At 35.6% G+C, this 20,471-nt stretch overlaps 1 protein-coding gene across 2 annotated transcripts in view; it reads right to left on the bottom strand.

The window, feature by feature from the left end:
* Positions 1 to 20,471, bottom strand: part of LOC149552684 (chromatin assembly factor 1 subunit FAS2-like) — a 104,257-nt gene that overhangs the window by 45,380 nt on the left and 38,406 nt on the right. Inside the window, exons 3-5 of one of the 2 annotated variants that reach the window (XM_089788248.1) lie at positions 575 to 601; positions 236 to 308; positions 44 to 147 (exon numbers count right to left, since the gene is read on the bottom strand). In XM_089788248.1, the coding sequence (XP_089644374.1) occupies positions 44 to 147; positions 236 to 308; positions 575 to 601 (204 nt within the window). The remainder of the gene's footprint in view (positions 1 to 43; positions 148 to 235; positions 309 to 574; positions 602 to 20,471) is intronic. The other variant, XM_089788249.1, reaches the window with a different exon arrangement.

Here is a 20,471-nt window from a genome sequence, read left to right as displayed (position 1 = left end):
CGAACCATCTTGACACATAAATGCAGAAAAACATTAATATTACCTTTAGCAGCATCCCATATGATACAAGAATTATCAACTGAACCGGAAATCAAGAAATTGCCATCTGGTGACCACTGCAGGTCAAGAACATCCTTGCGATGGAATCTGCATCAGGAGAAACATATGTAATAAGAAATAAAAGTGCAATCAAGCTATAATTAATTGCAAGAAGAGCATCACAAAAGCAACTTACGAGAGTGTCTTCAATACTTTCCAACTATTCCCATTCTCAGCATAATGCAGTTTCCATATAACTAGCTCCCCACCTGCAAATTGTAGTTGCATCTTCCAGCTTAAGCAAGCAGTTGAAAGTAGATATCCATACCAAAAAAAAAATGTTCTACTAGAATAAAATAAGGTCCTGCTAGAATGAATCATGTCTTCTATATGCAAGCTCTACTGCAACCAAGATAAATGAAAGTTCATAGGAACAACTTATACTGTATGGAAAAAGCAAAGTCGACCACCAAATGCAAAAGGTGGTGTCACAAAGAACAATAAGATAAGTTTTAGCAGCGAAATAGTTGTGTACCATCAGCACCTGAAGCAAGCTGTTCTCCTGCAAAAAATAAAACAAAGAAAACCCATCCGAATTCTATAATTAGAAAGCAACAAAGAATTAACCCATACAGATATTGAGAGGTTTTGACATATTAGATTGTTTTAAACACTTATACGCTATACTAAGTGCCAACTATCAAATATCTAGCATATCATTTCGCAAATACAATCAATACCAAGATTAGAAAGAGAATCATGGTCATTTATGGAAGTTCAGAATTATTTGTGGAGCAGAAAATAAATATGGTGAATCGATTAATGCAAGTATCTCTAGTACAATGTGTTACAATCCTCAAGATTTAACATTAAACTATAACATTTTATAACTAAGAACTGGCCCATACTAATATATATGAAGGAATCAACATCATTGGCATTACAAAGCCCTCAAGGATCATGCATTTGGAGTCAAGACTGAAGGCAAGCATCCAATTCAAGATCTCCAAGTCTCTATTTCTTCAAGATCCATCAAATCAAAGGTAATCTTCTCCAATTGATGCAAGTTTCTCTCCCATGATGGCCAAGAAAATTAATTCGCAATCAAGCAAGAAGATTCATTCACTCATCCTTCTCTCTCCTTCATTAGATGTGATTATCAAGCATATCTTCATTTTAGATCTTCGAATGGCAATCATAGATCTATCTATTTGTGAGGTCATCATTTGCACATTTATGAATAGGGGCACATGCACAACATAACATGTATCAACATATCAAAGGAGTGAGATACAAATAGAGGATATTTTAAGACATTTTGATTCCTTTATCACCTTGTGCTAACAAAGCAACAAGAGTCGTTTAAAGAAATCCAAACAAAACATGTAACATGAAACACATCACAGGGGAAGTATATTACAACAAGCAAACACATAAAATACCCCAGACAAGAGGAGCTAATCAAGCATATCGCCTGTCACCTAATCTCAATCTGTAGTGTTTGGGGAAGGTAGACAACATACAATAGAAGCAACATCAAGCACTACAAATGAAACAATAGCTAGTTCCAAACAAGGACCCTTGTGTGAAGATGTGTCACTTCGTTCTATTTGTATCTCACTTCTTTGATATGTTGATATATGTTATGTTGTGCATGTGCCACTATTCAAGTCATTTGCAAGGAAGCTTCCAAGGTGCATTCAAGGAGTTCAAGTGTAACAAATAAGGATTCATTGAAAGTTTGTATCCCATTTCATCATTCATGTATTTCTTTCTCGAGATCTAGCTCATTTCTTCATTGGAGATATTGGAGTTAACCATCAAGAAAATGGATCTTAATTCATCAACCTTGAACAAGCATTCAACCCTTCAAGAGAATACTTACATCCATGGTTCTATGATTTGGCACTTGTACATCTATCTCATAGTGGAGACATCCTACATTCTACATCATACATCAATATACAAGGCATTCATACATCTTTGTGGAGAGAGGATCCAAATCCATCTATAGAGGTTTGGCAAGTACAATGAATATTTATATTAGCCTTACTTTTACATGCATTATCATTTCAAGGTTAATTCCTTAACTGAGGCTTGACTAAGACAAGCCCCTCCTCCCCCCCACTCCCATAAACAAAACCTATTTCTCATGTGTGTAGGAGTAGATCTACAAGTTTTCGGAGAAGCAAGTTCGGATTTCGAAACTAGAGTTTCAAGTTTATGTCAAACTTTCGGATTTTTGGTTTCATTTGCAAAGCAAGTTGAGGTCAACCTCGACCTCAACCCAAGTCATCCTTGACCCCAAGTCGACCTAGACCCTCCAGATCGTCCTTTACTAGATGCTACCAAATTTTCAAGATCAGCAAGCCTCATTTTCAAGGTCTCAAATCCAGCTCTATTCTAGTTTCTAACACAATTTGACAACCATATTTTAGATTTGAACTAGCCCCTCCTATTTGATTTTGAGGTGAGTTTGATTCCTCATTTGTCATTTTATAGCAATTACTTTAATGTATCTGATCTGATCTTTTCATGTGCTTAGTTATCATATGTGTTTCTTTACATTCCTTGTAATTCAATTGGTCAATCTAAACAAGTACTTAATCAAATCAATTAACAACAAATTATCAAAAGGAAATGACAACCTATAGAAAGAGATCCTTTGAGCATACATTTTGGAAAATGACTTTGATTCAGCAAGGGCACCTCTCACATCCTCTTTGGGTAGTGCTTATCTGATTTGGCCCATTTAGAAGGTTATGCTTGAAGGTCCCTCTTTTGCTTTCCCTAATATACCTCAAATTAAGGGGTTTAAAATATACGTCACCTTTACAACACACCACAACCTCCTGATTTTTATCTTACATTTTGATGAACTCATTACTCTTACATTATATTTCTTTTGATTTGGTGGTTAGATTTTCGTTTTCACATTGTATGCATTATTGCACTTGACACTTTCCTAGTTAGATCTTACCTTGGAGTTATATTTGGCACTTTCATTTCTGGATCTACATTGTATACATTGTAATCTTCAAACTTTATACCTTTGATACATTGTTAGTTTCCTTATCTCTTTGAGCATGAGCCTTATCACTTTGAGTCCCACTTATAGCATTCTAGTTAGAAGATGCTAGACTCACGAGTTCCATTGATCTTGATTCTTCTTTCTTTCATTGGAATCTTGATGAGACCAACATGCTTCATTATGTTCCTAATCCAACCATGGAGAATAAGTCCTCTCATTCTTCTCATGATAATAATGATGCATTACATCTTCCTCCTACCCAACTACAAAAGCTTACTAATGATTTTGAGAAATTTAAAATTGGTTCGCTCAAGAGAACTAGAATCCCAATATTGTTCTTGTTGTAGAAGCCTTAAGAAATTTCATTCACAATGATGAGCATGGCATTACCCACTTACGAAGCATTTCTCATCTTATTGATTCCAACATTAAACCTTTAGCGGGTAGTGCTCAAGAGATGGGATATGTTCTTCCTTCTAAAAGTGTTGAAACTTCCTTACCGATTTCCACTTCTATTCCTAGTGTTCCTACTTAGGCGTCATTGCTTGTTACCACTTCAATCCGAGTTTCTAATCCTACAAATATGAGTCTCTCTTTCCACTCTTCCTACAAGTGTCCCATGTGTTTCATTACCTTCATCTATGTCTTTCTACCATAATGTTCCCTTTACATATTCTAATCCTCTTCCTATCCCTTCTACCATGCTTCATGCTTCTTCCAACATTCCCTCTGTTTCACATAACTTTCCTAACACATCCAACGTAACTCTTCCTATCATTTCCTATACGGATCCTACCATTGATAGCCTAGCTCATATTGTCTCTTCCTCGCAATGACAACTTGGTTCATTGACTCGATCCAAATTCAACATTCCCACATGTGAGATTGCTACTTCTTTGTCCTTTGACATTATTCAAGTCATCATTCCTCCAAACATTGATATCCCATGTCTTGAGATTTATTGTGGTAAGGGTGATCCTATGACTCATGTTAAAACTTTTCAACCCTTGTGTAGCGATTTTGCAATTATATGTACATGACTAAGTTGTTCACTAGGACCTTTTGAGACAAAGCTTTGCGATGGCATTGCTTCTTACCTAGTTGTTCCTTTGATTCCTTTCAAAAATTTGTCAATGCTTTCATTAAACAATTTGAAAACAATATTGGTCATCAAATTTCTTTAACTGACTTAAAGTCTTGTAAACAAGGGGTTAAAGAAAGGGTTGGACTTTATTGGAAGATTTAAACATTTGCATTCTCAGATGTCTCATTATGTGCCTGATGTTGATACTATGTTACAAGGGGACAGCAGGGGACGTTTCCCAGACGTTCTCGCCTAGAGAAGAAAATAGGAAACGCGTCCCTAAAACTTTGGAAATGGTCAATGAGTTTCCAAACCACGTTGACTGTTTTGGGGACTATTTTTGTGTTTCCTAACGTCCTAGGGACTGCATAAAAAGTTTCCTATTAAAAATTTATTAAACTCAAAAAAATCATTAAAATTTTGATTTTCCAATCATCTACGGGCCCCAACTTGTAGAAGTTAATTTTTTTATAAAATGAATGATTAGGGGCAGCTGTCATAATATCTTTGTTTTCATTTTGAGGCTCGGGATGATAGTGATAATGACTTTGACATGGATGATTAAGGGCGGCTGCCATAGTATCTTTGTTTACATTTTGACTTTGATGTTTCAAACTTTGGAGTGTTTTGTCTTGACATTATATGATCATTGATAGTTGATACATTGATGGAATGATTATATATCAATATGATCATTGATAGACTATAGTTGATACTTTAAAAGTTTAAAACTTTAAAGTTTGAGTCTTTATCTTTTCAATGTTTCCATTTTATTGAGAGTTGATGTTTTTCATTCTCTTATTTGATTCATTTCATTATGTACTAATGGTATTTTAAATACTTAGATGATGATTGAAAATGATGCTATTTAGAATTTTCTATGATGATTCAATTAGATGCTGATTGCTATGCTCTATGATCATTGATGAATCATTATTTGATGAATAATTTTAAACTATGTTGTTGTGATGAATGTAGAATTGATGAATATTTTTAAAATGCAGATATATATATATATATATAGCCATCCCCTATCGTTTCCTAGTTCGGCCAAAAAAAAAAAAAAAAATTGTTCTGAAAACTCGTTTCCTCGCACCCACCCCCACCCCCCCCCCCCCCACCATCCCCTCGTCCCGGAAACTTAGGGTAGCATAGTGTTGATATATAATGCATATTTATTTCTAATTTACAAAAAGACGTTAGAGATAGGGTTCTCTTTATTGAGTTTACCTCTTTCTCACAATTGTATGCAGTGCTTCATCATTATCAACTACAAGTAAGTCAATTTGAGAACACCACTCCAATGGCTCCTACTACTGTTGATAAAAGTGATGATGCATCTCATCCTAATAAGTTCCATAAGCCTTACAACTACATCAAGATCAACCAATTATCCAATACAGTAGATAATCAAGTGGAAGCAACATCCAAAGGCATGCCTCCCTTGTCCTCTATTTTTAGACCTAATCGTACGTATACTCCATTGGCTATATCTTTGTATAATGTATTGACAAAGTCTCAATGCTAACATTATTAAGCTTCCTCCTATCAGACCAATTGACCTAAACAAACCTCTTCCCACATCCTTTGATTCCAAATCTTTTTGCCAATACCATTGTCAAACTAGTCATAACACTAAAAAGTGTTATTCTTTGAAGAGTATCCAAGACCACATTGACTATAATGTTATATCAATTGATGTTGATGCTGATGCTGATGCTGATGCTGATGCTGATGCTGATGTTGATGTTGATGTTGATGTTAACCATGGAAACAAATCAATTGCACCTCCTAATCAGCATTTGCAAATTTACACTAATCCTTTGCCATCTTACTCTACCAATACTATTGCCTAACCCACTTCTTCTGCTATACATATTATTTACAATAATAATGTTGAAGAAGCCAATCATATTGTTAACCATATTGAACATGTCCAACCCAAAACTCAATCTCACTTTGAACCTAAACCATGCATTACCTTCGATCATGCTAAGATGATTAAAGCACTTGATAATCCTCTTTACATTACTACTAGGGTTGCTTGTATACCTTCCCCTGGTGTTTTAGTTGACCCCTCTACCATGGTAAAGGACATAAATGAAGAGCATCTTTTCAATAAAATTGCAAAAGGTATCTAATTTATGGATTCAAACTTGCAATGGTTTTCTTTATCATCCTCATGGTTACATCTCTCTTCCTGTAGAACTTTGTGTTAAAGTTATAGATACTACCTTCATTGTTATCACTACTTTAATCAATTCCAAATTAAGCTTGGTCTTCTTTAGCTCTCTTCCATGCAAGTTGTAGTTTCTCCTATTCACAAATGTCTTAAGTTTCACTATGATGGTGAGATCGAGCCCATTAACCATAGTCTTTATCATCCTTCTAGACCTCAAGACTATGTTGACCTTGATTTCTTTTGACCTTCCATACATCAAACACCACCAACTTGTCTTGATTATCTCTTTCAGTCTTACCAAATTTTCAAAATTCAAAAGATTATTGAACTTAGTCAACCTAAGCTTGATCCTAATTGTGGTCTTCTTACCATTTCACTTATTCCTCCTTTATCAACTTCTCCACCTCCTCGTCAACATGCTCTTGTTGATGTCTGTTAGTAAACAGATATGTCCCTTTTACAAATGTCTACGAAATGCCTCACGAATGTCCAAATAACAAGACAAAGTATGAGACTAATAGTTGAGTCACTTGCAATAGCTATGTGCAAGTACTCTGAGTTTCGATATGAAGGCTTAGCTCCCTTCTTTAGATTTACAATCAATTAAATAAACAAATATGTCTTTAACCAAGAGACATAAAGGACATTGACATTCATTCATCACTATGAAATGAATGCAATTACATAAAGAAAGATTCTGAGAAAGGCAAACAAATGACCAACTGATCATTTATTCAATCTTCCCCAATCACAAAGGAATCAAAGGGAAACTAAGAATTTCAATTTGTAAAACATGTGCTTACAATACCAACAAATATACATTACACACATAAGCTTGACATGATGTAACAGAATGATATCCAAAAAAGTGAACAAATTAACCAACTGATCAAGTATCCAAACCTGCAGATGTAAGATACAAAACTTTTCTTTATTTCTGAATACATAATAAGAACAACATAGATTGTTTTTATCCTTGCATCTCCATCAAGCTCAAAACCAAAAATTTATTAGTTCCCTCTCCTTCCCTGCTAAAATTCCAGAATCAGAAAATCTGTCTCCCCTCATGTGGCTTACAAACTTGCTGGAAATGAAGAACCCTGCAATTGAAGGCTCTTAGCAATAACTAACACTTCTCCCCTTTTTTGGATCCTCATAGCCGATTCTTTAAAATTAAAAATTTTAAACATATTTCTAATAAACTCCTTTTCACGGCAAGTTGCAATCTTATAAACATAAAGCTTTGCACCATATTATGTCCCATGTTGACAACTAGACACAATGTTCTACAATTTCTATACCTAATTGAACAAATCTCATTTTGTTTGAGTTGCTGAGTTTGATAGAGCTTAATGAAGTCATCATATATCTTTTTGATCTATGGCTCTCGTATTGTCCCCTTCATTGTGTTCTTATGGGTATGCATAAAGCTTAGTTTTGCATGTGGAGACATGTTTGAGTCTTTTCGATAGACTTTACACCAATAGCACTTCATTCTTTCATCACCTAAATAATAAATATTCGTTGGGCATATTTGTAACCCTATTGGTGACTACCTACTGTTACTAGCTTACAAACGCTAGAGTTTTGGGATGTTTAAAACAATCCTATGGGCGTGTGATTTCAAAACATGGGGCATCATCATATCAGCTCTTTCTCGCACCTATATCCATATCCAAAACCTTGTGTCCCATGGTGCTTATATCTCCACTCAAGCCTGATCTCCCTCACCTATACATCAATGCAACATCAGCTTTGTGTTTAGCAGTTGAAAGCAATTTTATAGACTTATGAATGGGAGAAACTAAATTGTGTTTGTAGATGTTGGACATTATGGGTTTCGGCATATTATATCAAACAATTGGCAAATGTTCCCGCGTATGCACAGTTTACACATATGCTTGTCTCTGCGTATGAATTCGATGGGATGTCGATGCACAAAGGGACTTGAATATAAATTTGTCTGGATTAAATTCCGAAACTCTCCTTATAGTTATCAGTATCGACCTTGCCATCTTTGATAAAAAGACATTTCATTTGCCACATGAAAGTCCCTACATGTTTCGTCATGGTCTGAACTGGCATGCCAATTGAAACTGAAAAACCCTTCAAACTCTGAGTTCGGATATATAAATGTATTTCTAATATCTTGAATCTTCCTTAATCAACATTTGTTTGATCCGTGTATCTTCTTGGGAGCTTTCAAATGGGAGAGATCATATGCCCAGCCCAATGTTTGGTTCCTCATCTCATCTTAGTAGCATGAAACCACCAAATAACCCTAGATGTGGAAGAGTTTGGAAATTTTTGTAGGGAATCATGCATATGCCCAATTACACATATTGTCTGGAGAAGATAGAACTCAAAAAGCCTCATCAGGCTAGAAGGATATTGTCAAGTTTCCTTGTATAAGCTACCTTGTTTTGGTAATTGGTACTCAAGTATGGTGCATTTTCAAGCTCGCTACAAAGCATCTCCTACACTAACATCAACAACAAATTTAAATTTGTTCGAACAAAGACATACTCCACAAAGTCCAAATTCCCAGGAAGCAAATTGTAGAGCGACAACTTAGAACTATCATCTATCATGTAGCCTCCAAGAGTGTCACATAAAGATACAGAAGAAAAAAATATAATTAGATCGGATTATGCCTCCTCTTTGATATTTGCATGGTCGAATTTTGTCTCTAACTGTTTCGATTGCTTTCTGATTATAGGATTTGTGCTCTAAATGTAGTCTTTGTGATGCCTTGTGTTCACTGGTATCAAATCAATCAAGGGGCCAAATGGATGGCTTGTCAATTCAACATTTTGCACATTCGATAGTGGATTTTGAAAAATCTTTTCAACATGTTGTTCAATTCATGTAATTTTATCCATAATTCATGTCTCCCAATAAAGACTATGATATCTATGCTTCCCACTTTAAAATTTACGTATGCCACCCTAGTTGTAATCGGGTTGTACATGTGATGTTATAGGCGAAATGATTATGCATGCTTTACAAGCCATTAAAGGTAGAGTAAGATATTCATTCCCAATGCAAAGGTCGCTTTCCATCAATTTCATATACATTCAGATATAAGCCTTCTTCCTTAATTAATATCTTTTTTCACATTTGTCTGAGAAAGCACTTGTGATTTGGAGCTTTTATGAATCAAAGAACATATATAATTTTAACTCCCATCCTTTGAGTGCCTAGAACCAACAAACATTGAGCAGTAGAGCTTTGCAATTCGTGCATTGGAACCGGTGAACTTGGAACAATATTTGAACCTAAGGATTCTCGACTTTCAATCTTGAACCCCAATTTTGAGCTTGAGCATTCAAACTCTAAACCTTAAACCTGAATTTGTGTGCCTGAACATTGAAGTCCTAAATTGTGCTTTCGAACTTGAACCTTAAAACGGGGTTCACTTGGTTCAAGGGTCCAAGGGTTCACCTGCACGTTTTTCTTTTGCAAAGTGTCACTTTACAAAGAGATTGTCAGCAAGAAGTGATATAAATATTAGGAACATTGAGCAAATTTTTCCCTTAAGGCACAATTTTAAAAATCTGAAATCTCGGTGTTGTAGGAAAGCTAACACTATCTCTCAACCTAGTGTGGTTCTTTTAGTTCTTCCATCACAAGGAGAAAAGGACTCAATGCTACTTAATCCTACACCACCTCAAGTCTCTATCAAGATCAAACGCAACCAATGTGCTCATGATGGTCGTAAAAAACATCAAGCTAAGGCTAATGCTTACACTCATGTATCCCAAAACACTTCATCATCTCATACACCTTCTACCTCATTTCCCTTTTACCATCCCGTTACTAAGCCTGTGGAGGAAGTTAATTTAAACAAAGATAAAATAGATAAACATGGCAATACTATTTGTACCTAGGGTTCTATTATGATTAATCTAGATGAAGATGAAACTCTTGATGATGTTATTAATATTAACAATGTCATGCACGCTAGTGATTTTGATTATTTATATGAGACTATTGATCTTGTTCATGATTCACCACATATGCTTTCTCAAAAATTATCAACCACTCCTAGTAATGAACACAGTGACCTAGCTTCACAACATGGTCCTTGTTTGGAATTGCATATTGTTCCTTTTGTCGTGTTTGACCTTGCCCCACTTGCAAGTTTCCCACCTTCCCTAAACATTATTAACCGAGATGGGGGGGCAGCAATACACTTGATTGGCTCCTCTTGTGTGGTGATCTTTATATGTCTAATGTAATGTGCTACCCCCGTGATGTGTTATTTTCTATGTTACCCAGGGACGCGTTTTCAGCAAAAATTGACCCCGTCCCCACGTCCCCCCGTCCCGAAAACTCGGAAACTTCCGAAAACCTTTCCCTTGGCTGTCCCATAAAATTAATGTTTCAGTTTTGATAATTTGTTTGATTTCCACTCTCATGCAAACTCAAAAGTTAAATTATTTAACACAAACATTATATGTTAAGGTTCTATAATTTATATAAGCATGTGTTATCCATGTTTTTATATGAATATTTAGAATTTCCCTGTATGTTTTAAATTTTCCCTACTTTTTATATAGTTGTTCCCACTATCGTCCCCTGCTCCAAAGAAAAAAAAATCTATCACGGAAACCCGTTTCCCCGTCCCCACATCCCCCTGTCCCGGAAACCTAAGGTGACATAGGTTATTTATTTTATGTCTTGTTTAGATTGCTTTAAATGATACTTTTTTCTCTATTGACACAAGGTGATAAAAGAATCAAACATGTTGTGATCATTTTTCTATTTGTACCTCTTTTCTTCTATATGTTGTTGCGTGTCATATTGTACATGTGTCATTGTTTATAAATGTGACTTTGTGTAGTCCGCTTGTGATGATGCAACATGGTAGCACCAAATTCGTTTTGGTATCGACCCAAAAAGACTCTTCTTCATAACTCTTACGTGTCTGTCTTCCATTGTGTTATGATTCTAATGAGATTTCATTTTAACACAACATTTCATTTATTATCATATGATCACACTGACCCCAAAGTAAGTAAATCTCTTTTTGTCATGTGCTCGTTTTCCTTTATGTGTTCTTGCTTGAGGGCATTTCACAATGGAAACGTCTCTCGTTGATGCATGTACGCTCCATTAAAGCCAGTGCTCACATTCAGGCATTAGCAATGCTTTAACATGGGGGCATACAGTTTGCTCACGTTTTGCGCACATGCACAATGTTTGATGATCTTTTGCACTCTTTAAATCCCTCCTTGGATTACTAGCAAGCCTTGAGGACCAATCCTTACATTTTTGGATCCCTCCTCGAATTACTAATTGTCCTTGAGGCCCAATCCCTACATTTGCATCTTTCAATCCCCTAAGGCCACACGCATCCCTCTTGTTAGATTCCCAATTTGGAGATACAAATCCTTAAGGGTGTATCCTTGATGAGTTGACTAGCATGCCACACAAACCTGCTAGACTATCAATGCCATCTCTTTTTACAACATGCCTTTTTGTGTGATTCACAATCAGAGACACAAATCTTACTGAGCAAGGTAGTCACACTCCCTTTTTGCTTTTGCCTTTCTATCAACGATGTCTATCTTGATATAATTTTGGATTTAAAAAGGACTCAAGTCTATCAGGAGATTGGTTGTTTATGCCTCCTAAGTTGTGATGAGATCATCTTATGCATTTGATCTACTTTACAGTGAGTTTGAGGTCAGCTCATACTCCTAAAGTGGGGGCTAAATGTACCTTATAGCCCTCTCTTTTGGCGATCTCCTAGAACATGAATGCATTTATGCTCGATCTACTATCTTTTTTCGAGTTTTTGTCCATTTCCAATTACTTTTTTCTCCATCCCCATGATCTCGAAGAGCATCCAAATGCAAGTCTCCCGAGTTGAAGTCGAGGCTAACCTTGAACCCAAGGTATTTTGCCACAAGATCCTAGGCCCATTTTGGGATTTTTGATTTGCTTTCCCAATTGATGTAGTTGGCCCTTTCGATTTGATTATGAAATCACCATAAAAGAAGGCCTTCTCACTTCATTTGTGCATCCATTATTCATATGCCTGAAGTTCATCCGTGCTATTAACTTGAGGACAAAAATCATACCTTCATTCAAGTCATCATTTGCAAACAAGCTTTCAAGGTGCATTCAAGGAATCCAAGTCTAGCTAACAAGGATTCATTGAAGGCCCTAGTCTCATGTCATCATTCATGCATTTCCTCCTCAAGATCTCGCTTCTTTCTTTATTGGAGATAGTGGAGTTGGCCATCAAGAAAGGAGATCTCCATTCATCAACCTTGAACAAGCTTTTTGGTATTCAAGCATTCAAGAGCATACTTACATCCATGGTTCTACAATGTGGCACTTGAAGATCTATGGCATTGACGAGGCATCCTACATTCTACATCATATATCAACATATAAGTATTCATACATCTTTTTGGATTGTGGATCCAAATCCATCTATAACGATATGGCAACTAAGGTAAATATTTACATTTGTCTTACTTTTAAATGCTTCCTCATTTCAAGGTTAATTCCTTAACTAGGGCTTGACCAAGGCAAGCCCCTTCCCCGTTGTAAAATTCATTTTTCATGTGTGTAGGAGCACATCTACAAATTTTTGGAGCAATGAATTCAAATATCAAAACTAGGGTTTTAAGTTTCTATCGGATTTTCAGATTGTAGGTTTCTTATGCAAAGTAGATTGAGGTCGATCTCGACCTCAATCCAAGTAGACCTCGACCCCAAGTCGGCCTGGACCCTTGAGGTCATCCTTTACTAGAGGGTCCTAGATTTTCAAGATTAGCAAAGCCCAATTTCAAGGTCCCAAATCTAACCATGTTCCAATTTCTTACACAGTTTGACAACCAATTTTCAAACTTGAATTGGCCCCTCCTATTGGCTTTCAAGGTGAGTTTGATTCCTCATTTTTTGTTTAATAGCACTTACTTTGATGTATCAAATCCAATCCTTTTATGTGCTTAGCTATCATATGTGTTTCTTTGCATTCCTTGCAATTCAATTGGTCAATCTAAACAAACACTTAATCAAATCAATTAATAACACAACACTAAAGGTAAAGAACATCATATACAAAAGAATCCTTCGAGTGTACATCTTGGAAAAGGACTTTGATTCAGCATTGGCACCTCTCACATCCGCTTTGGGTGGTGCTAATATCAATTGGGCCCTTTGGAAGGTTACGCTTGAAGGCCCCTCTTTCGTTTTCCCTAACGGGATCTAAAATTATGGGGTTTAATATACATGTCACCTTTACAACACACCACAACCTCTTAATTTTTTATGTTGCATGTAACTACCTATTTTTTTGGTCTCCATGACACTGGCCCAAAAAGACTCTTCTCTATAACTCTTACGTGACATTCTTCCATTGTGCTTGTAGTTCTACTACCTTGGGGAGATGATGTAAGTTCATTTTGATATAATATCTCAATTATTATCATATGATCATATTGTTTAGTAGATGTCTTATGTGCTTTGTCTGCTTGTTTTCCTTGACTTGTCCTTTCTTGGGGGCATCTCATAAAGCAAACATTTTTTGTGGGTGCATGTATGCTATGTTAAAGCCATTACTCTCGTTAAGGTGTTTGCAATTGCTTTAACGTAGGAGCATACACTCTATTCTGTGTTCACATTTTGCACACACGCATATGAAGATTTAATGCAATCTCTCTTGTGGATGACCAAGGAGACAATGTTTTCCTTGTGTTTATCCTTTTCATTGGATCCCTTAATGGAGACAAGGTTTTCCTAAAAGACTTATCCTTCTTATTTGATCCTTGACAAGGTAATACTTTCCTTAGGCTTGACCGCTTTTTCTTGATCCCTAAGGAAACAATGCTTTCCTTAGATTTAATTGCTATTCTTGATCCCTAAGGAGACAATGCTTCCTTGGTATTGGCTAAAAAATGAACTAAAACGTAACTCTTATCAAGGGGACACTTAGAAAGTTTGAAAAACAAAACAAGTGTCCCCCTTGGTTAGATTTACATTTTAGTTTAGCTTTTAGATGTTGTCATGCTTCCTTTAGGCATGATCAATTTTTTTATCCCTAAGGGGACAAAGTTTTCCTTAGGCCTAATCGCTTTTCTTGATCCCTAAGGAGACAATGTTTTCCTTAGGCTTGATCATCCCTTTGTGGGATCCTTAACGGAGACAATGCTTTCCTTAAGGATTGGTCATTTTTAATGGGTTCATTAGGATAACACAACTTGTTGGACCTTTCAACACTATCTTTTGCAATTTTCCATTTGTGTGGTCCATAATAAGGCAATCTCTTCCTAGGCTAGTGATCACACTCATTTCTTCTTTTCTTTCTTCTCTCTTATCTTGGTTTTGTATTTGATGAAGACTTGTGTTCCTTGGGGCTTGATGTTTCTTGCCTCCTTGACCTTCATAAGAATGTTTTTGTGCATTCATCTACTTTACCGTGAGCATGAGTTCGTCTGATACTCTCCCTAAAGTGGGGCTAAATGTATAGCCCTAAAACTTAGCATAGTATTGGATGGTTTAAGACCTATTAGGCCCCATTTTGGTGATTTTGAGCACTAAATGTTCGTTATGCTTGATCCTAGTGCCTTTTATTTTCTTCTACCACACCCATTCATTATCTCTGATCTCGTGAAATTTGAGTTGTTTTCCCTGAGATACATTGCCAATGCAATATGCCCCAAGGGTTTTGGGCCCAAATTTTGCCTAGAGTCCAATATTGAGATCTTCACATCTTTTCTTTTGTGATTGGCCTAGATCAAATCTGGATCCTAAAATGTGGGAATTAAGCATAAAAAGACCTCCCCTCCCCTCATCTGGTAAGAATAAAACATTAATTATTAAGAATCAAGAATCAATGAAACAATCAATCAAGTGCAAGCTAGCAATCAAGCAATCAACTTGAACAATTAAAGATTTGGAATCAAGATTAGAAGGTAATCATCCAATTCAAGATCTCCAAGTCTCCATTTCTTCAAGATCCATCAAATCAAAGGTAATCTTAACTGATGCAAGTTTCTCTCCCATGATGGTGAAGTAGTGAAATTCTCAATCAAGCAAGAAGATCCAATCATTAATCCTTCTCTCTCTCCTTCATTACATGTGGTTATGAAGCATATCTACATTCTAGATCTTGGAGTGGCAAATCATAAATCTATACATTTGTGAGGGAGTCCTTGATCCTACATCACATTCCAAGTTCAAATCTTTGGATTCCAAGAACACTTAAATATCTTCACAGATTTAATCAATTTCTACATCCGTCCATGAGGATTTATGCAGGGTAAATCAGCAATCAGTCTTTTCACGTTATTCCTTTATGCAATTTCTATCATATTTCAAGTTTGACTCCTAAACAAAGGTTTGACCAAGGCAAGCAATTTTTCCACGTTTTTCTTTGTGCAGGAATGGGATATGAAACTATACTAATACAATAGTTGCAGATTCCATGAAAACTTCATCCAAAAGTACCAAGAACAAATAGATTTTCCAATATGCCCCTGCCATTTTTTACAAAAATGGCTTGGCTGGAAAAAGTGTGCTTCATGTTTTGATTTCTGTTTCCGTCGATTTTGGCTCAATATCAGTTTATATGACTTTTCTATTAGATATATTTAATCACTCAATCATTCTCATTTCATTTTAGCTACATTAAAGTAAAGGAAGAAAACATTGTCCCCTAGAGCTTGAGTCACCACTTGAGCCCATTGGAGGCATCATTCCTTCCTAATGTACAACTCATGAATGGGGAACTAAAAACTTGTCCACATATACCATTGTTTCCCTTTTCATATAGTACAATCGGAATATCCATATCATAAATATATTCAGAGCAATAAAATATGAGTTCAAGCCATTAATTGTAGAAAATAGATTTTTATTGTTTAATTCCATATCACTGATTGCATTGCACAAAAGTTCAAAACATTAGATATGGGTTGCCAAAGCAGATTCAGAAACACAATTTGATTATTTTATCACCATTGAGTGCTTGATATCTCCAAGCTAGTCAGAAATCAGTGATTGGCAAATAGAGTTCAGTACAACTACATTGGAGGGATGGTTCACTCATACTTGAAGCAAAAAATTGAAGGAAAACCAAAATCAAGATATTGCAATTGTGCATAATTCTGTGAAAGACTTTAGTAGAAATCAGTTGAAATAGTAATGACCCTGTGACTTGTGCTTGCACTTGCATTCTAAATCTGCCCAAAGACTTTATCTAGTTTCTAAAGTTGGATTCTACATATCAATAGGGTCTTCCTAAAGCTGAAAAAAAAAATTGCTAGAAGAAAACTCAGTTTGACTTCAGTATAAATACATTGGATGAATTTCTACAAACATGCTAAGGGCCAATAAAGCAACATCAGTTTGACATACTATGTATTGGAGAAACTATTCACTCTCATCTGTACATACTTCAAGCAGGAAATTATAGGAGAACCCAATATCAATGGATATCCATTGTCCATAAACCTGTGAGAGACTTAAACAAAAATGAGAAAAAAGGAGAACAACCTCATGAGTTGTGCTTGCACCCACATTTTAAATCTGCCCTCTAACCTTACCTCTAGGTTTCTAAAGTCTCGTTCTACATATCAATAGTGTGTTCCTAAAGCTTGAAATTTTAATTGCTAAAGGAAAAAGAAAACATGCAGCCAAAATGTGCACACACATCGCAATAGACCCTTGTCTCGACTATCAATAATGTCAATGTTTTCGTTCCATGAGGATATAAGCTATACATCCGTGCTTGATACCAGAATTAAAATGAACCTAAATCTTTGGCTGGTAGTTTTTAAATATATTCTGGTATATAGTTCGACAACCTCCCTTCTACTAATAAGTTTATTGTTCAACTTCAATGTTCTTGTTTCTCTAATATTTACCATTGCAAAATATACTTGTTTAGCCAGCAATGATCTGACTGATTATTCAATATAAAAAATGCAACTTAAGATGAAACTACAAAGACAATAGTTTTTAATAATACCAGAAAAACAAATTTTATGAGTATCGAAATATTAAGGTTGCACTTTAGAATTTAGATGTTTCTTCCTTCTGTTAAAAACCCATGTCCACTAATAACAGCAGCAGTCAATAAGAAACACCTTCTCTCAAATATTCATATAATAACATTGATAAAGCATTCATCGTAGACATTTTAGAAGTTTAACACATAGCATAACACTTAAATTGAGATTTCACATGTGAATCAACAAGGAGAAAAACAAAATTCAAATGCTTTCATTGTCAATATGTGGCATATAGATAGCAAAAATGCTAAAACGCTCCAATTTTCAACAATGAAATAACATTAAATATTAAAATGTAAATTTTATAACAAAACTGTTAAACAGTAAACATAGAAGTCTGTAATAATATATAACTGTCCATAATCAGTAGATGGTAGGTCTAAAGTCTAAATCAAGTAGATTGATGCCCTAACCTCCCTTTTCAATCATTATTCACTCCTTGACCAGCTGCTCCTTCTCTTGCTGCTCTTCTCCTTTGCGAATGCGAAAATGAATTTATTTTCTTCTTTCTGGTTATTTTATGCTTAGACTAAAATTTGATGTTGTTAAATGCCATTTGAGTGTGCTTGTGGGCCAGACATCCTTTTTCTCAAATTTCAAAATTTCTGATTTCTAATACTGGCAATCCAAAATAGCTTGGGCCATTGGGGACGACCAAAAATCACCAAGACAGGAAGGGGACTTCTAGCTGTCCCCTAGCCATCCCAGGTACTTTTACACATACCCCCGTACCCTCTTACTCTCAAAGTGATGTTCTGGGGACAGTACCCAATCTGTCAATTTTGAAATGCCATTGCAGACAGTGAAGATCTGTCCCCACATCCCTATATCGTACAGGGGATGGGGTTGCTCTATAAGTCTAGGGGACACATTCCCATAAAGCACAACACGCTAAGGAAAGGAATATTACACCATGAAGCACTAATAACAAAAATGGGAATACTCGTCCACAAACAGAAAAGGAAGTACAAGACAAATGAAGCGCAGACCAAGAAAAGGAGTCACCAAGCTTCCTAGAATCCATCACTGTCCCAAGCCAGTATATAGATATCTGTGGATTATCAATTTGTCAAGCGTGATCACATTTTTTATAAACTTATGCTTCTATAGGATATATACATACATATTTGTGTGTTAAAAAGAGGTCAAAAGCTTGTTTTTGAATTTTAAAGGCATTGCCATAGAGACATGCACGGCAAACAAAAGCCAACCAGTGAATTGTAGAACATAGACTCTTCTTATTTATACTCATACCACGGATTGCATTGTATTTCACAAAACATATTTCATAGTGCATAAGCAATAACTCGGTTGTGATAGATCACAAATTTTCAGTTGCAATCTAGTTTGTATATAGTCAACTTGCAAATTGAGCAATGTTCCGAAAAATCAGTTGTAGTCAATGGCTCTTGCTACTACAAAAAGGAAACAACTCTCATGAAGGTTGGGAGTGGAGACCCCGATGGGGTTGACTATTGACCCCTCGTGGGGATTTAGAGTCAACCCCAGTGGGGTCTAGAGCATCACCTCTAATGCGGTCAAGGGGCAGCACCCTTCATGGGATCTTGAGATGCAAGTGCACACCACAAAAACTAAACAAAGGCCTTTGGAACCACACAAGCCTTCATGGTGCACCCATTGTCACAATTTTATCACTTCATAGTGAGATTAAGTATTTGGCACATATATGTTTGTGTTATTATAAAGATGTTTTTAAAAAAATACGTTAATTTTATCTTTTATTTGGTCATCCCTTGGGTACACCCAGGAGTAACCTGGGTTTTGCCCAAGGTACCTAAGCAAGACCCTAGACAAACCCAACACACATGCTCACAACCATTAGGTATGGTACAAACTACAAAGCCAATAGAGGAGTGTACTCATAACTCAATAGCTTTGATCAAATTGGTATAACAAGCAATTAAAGCAAAGAGGAATGAAGAATAAATAGGAGAAGATCCTCAAAAATTTCTCCTCATTGATAAATTAAGACAAGTAAATTTTTGAGCTTTATCTCACATATAAAGTAAAGATCATGCAATAACTTCATGATTCTAAGATAATATAGAACCTTTTTGATAATATTTGAACCATTTTGTACATTGATCTCTTTTATTTAGAATCATAAGATCTTTAAAAATGAATCCAACAATTTAATATTCAATTTTAAAAGAAACATAATTTTTTCAAAATATAACACATATTTCATCAAATTTATATATTCAATTTATACATCTAATTTATATCTTCTCCTATCTAATTGTATGAGCACATTTCTCCTTGGAAAGTGTCCACTATCTAAAATAGCAACAAAATAAACCCAATAAAAACATTAATGGCAAACATAGGAGGGATAAAATGTAGGAATAAGTTCCTGTAGCTCACTAAGATTAGCCACTAAACAGATTCACATTTAAATCCTTAATTGATATGCCAGTTGTAAAAATAATTTAGAATAAACAAAATCAGATCTATTAGATTTCCACAATCCATGTAATGAGAATTATGATTTCTGGATTTGATTGTGCAAAGTTTTTTTTCATCATCAACATTTTGGATCATACTACAGTTTAAAGTTCTTCTTGTTTTCTTGCATCCTGATGATGGATCATGTAGTATGATCCGAAACGTTGATGATGAAAAAAACTTTAAAGAATAAAAATACTTGTATTATTCTATTCTGTCTTAAAACCAATATCTGCTTACAGTAGAAAGCATAGAAATAGTGACAACAAATTTGAACCTGGGATTGCAGCTCCAATGTTCTGACCTCCTTTCCCTCGATTGTGTGTTGTAAGATTACAAACAATCTGAGCAACTTTCTTACAGTAGAAAGCATAGAATTAGTGACAACAAATTTGAACCTGGGATTGCAGCTCCATTGTTCTGACCTCCTTTCCCTCGATTGTGTGTTTTAAGATTACAAACAATCTGAACAACTTTCCCTTGAATATCTCTTGCATAGTCAGACACGATCTTTACTGGCAATTCTCTTTAATGATTTGAATGTCATTCAGGTTGATAAGATTCATCATTAAACTGTAAAAAATTATGTGAGTAAAATACACAAGTAAAGCAAGCGATTTTCCCCCAATTTTTCCT

Source organism: Cupressus sempervirens, chromosome 6 (assembly GCF_028749045.1).
Source record: "Cupressus sempervirens isolate cs-2001-9-10 chromosome 6, ASM2874904v1, whole genome shotgun sequence".
NCBI lineage: Eukaryota > Viridiplantae > Streptophyta > Pinopsida > Cupressales > Cupressaceae > Cupressus > Cupressus sempervirens.
Note: the sequence above shows the minus strand (reverse complement) of the source record. Positions and strands in the feature narration are given on the sequence as shown.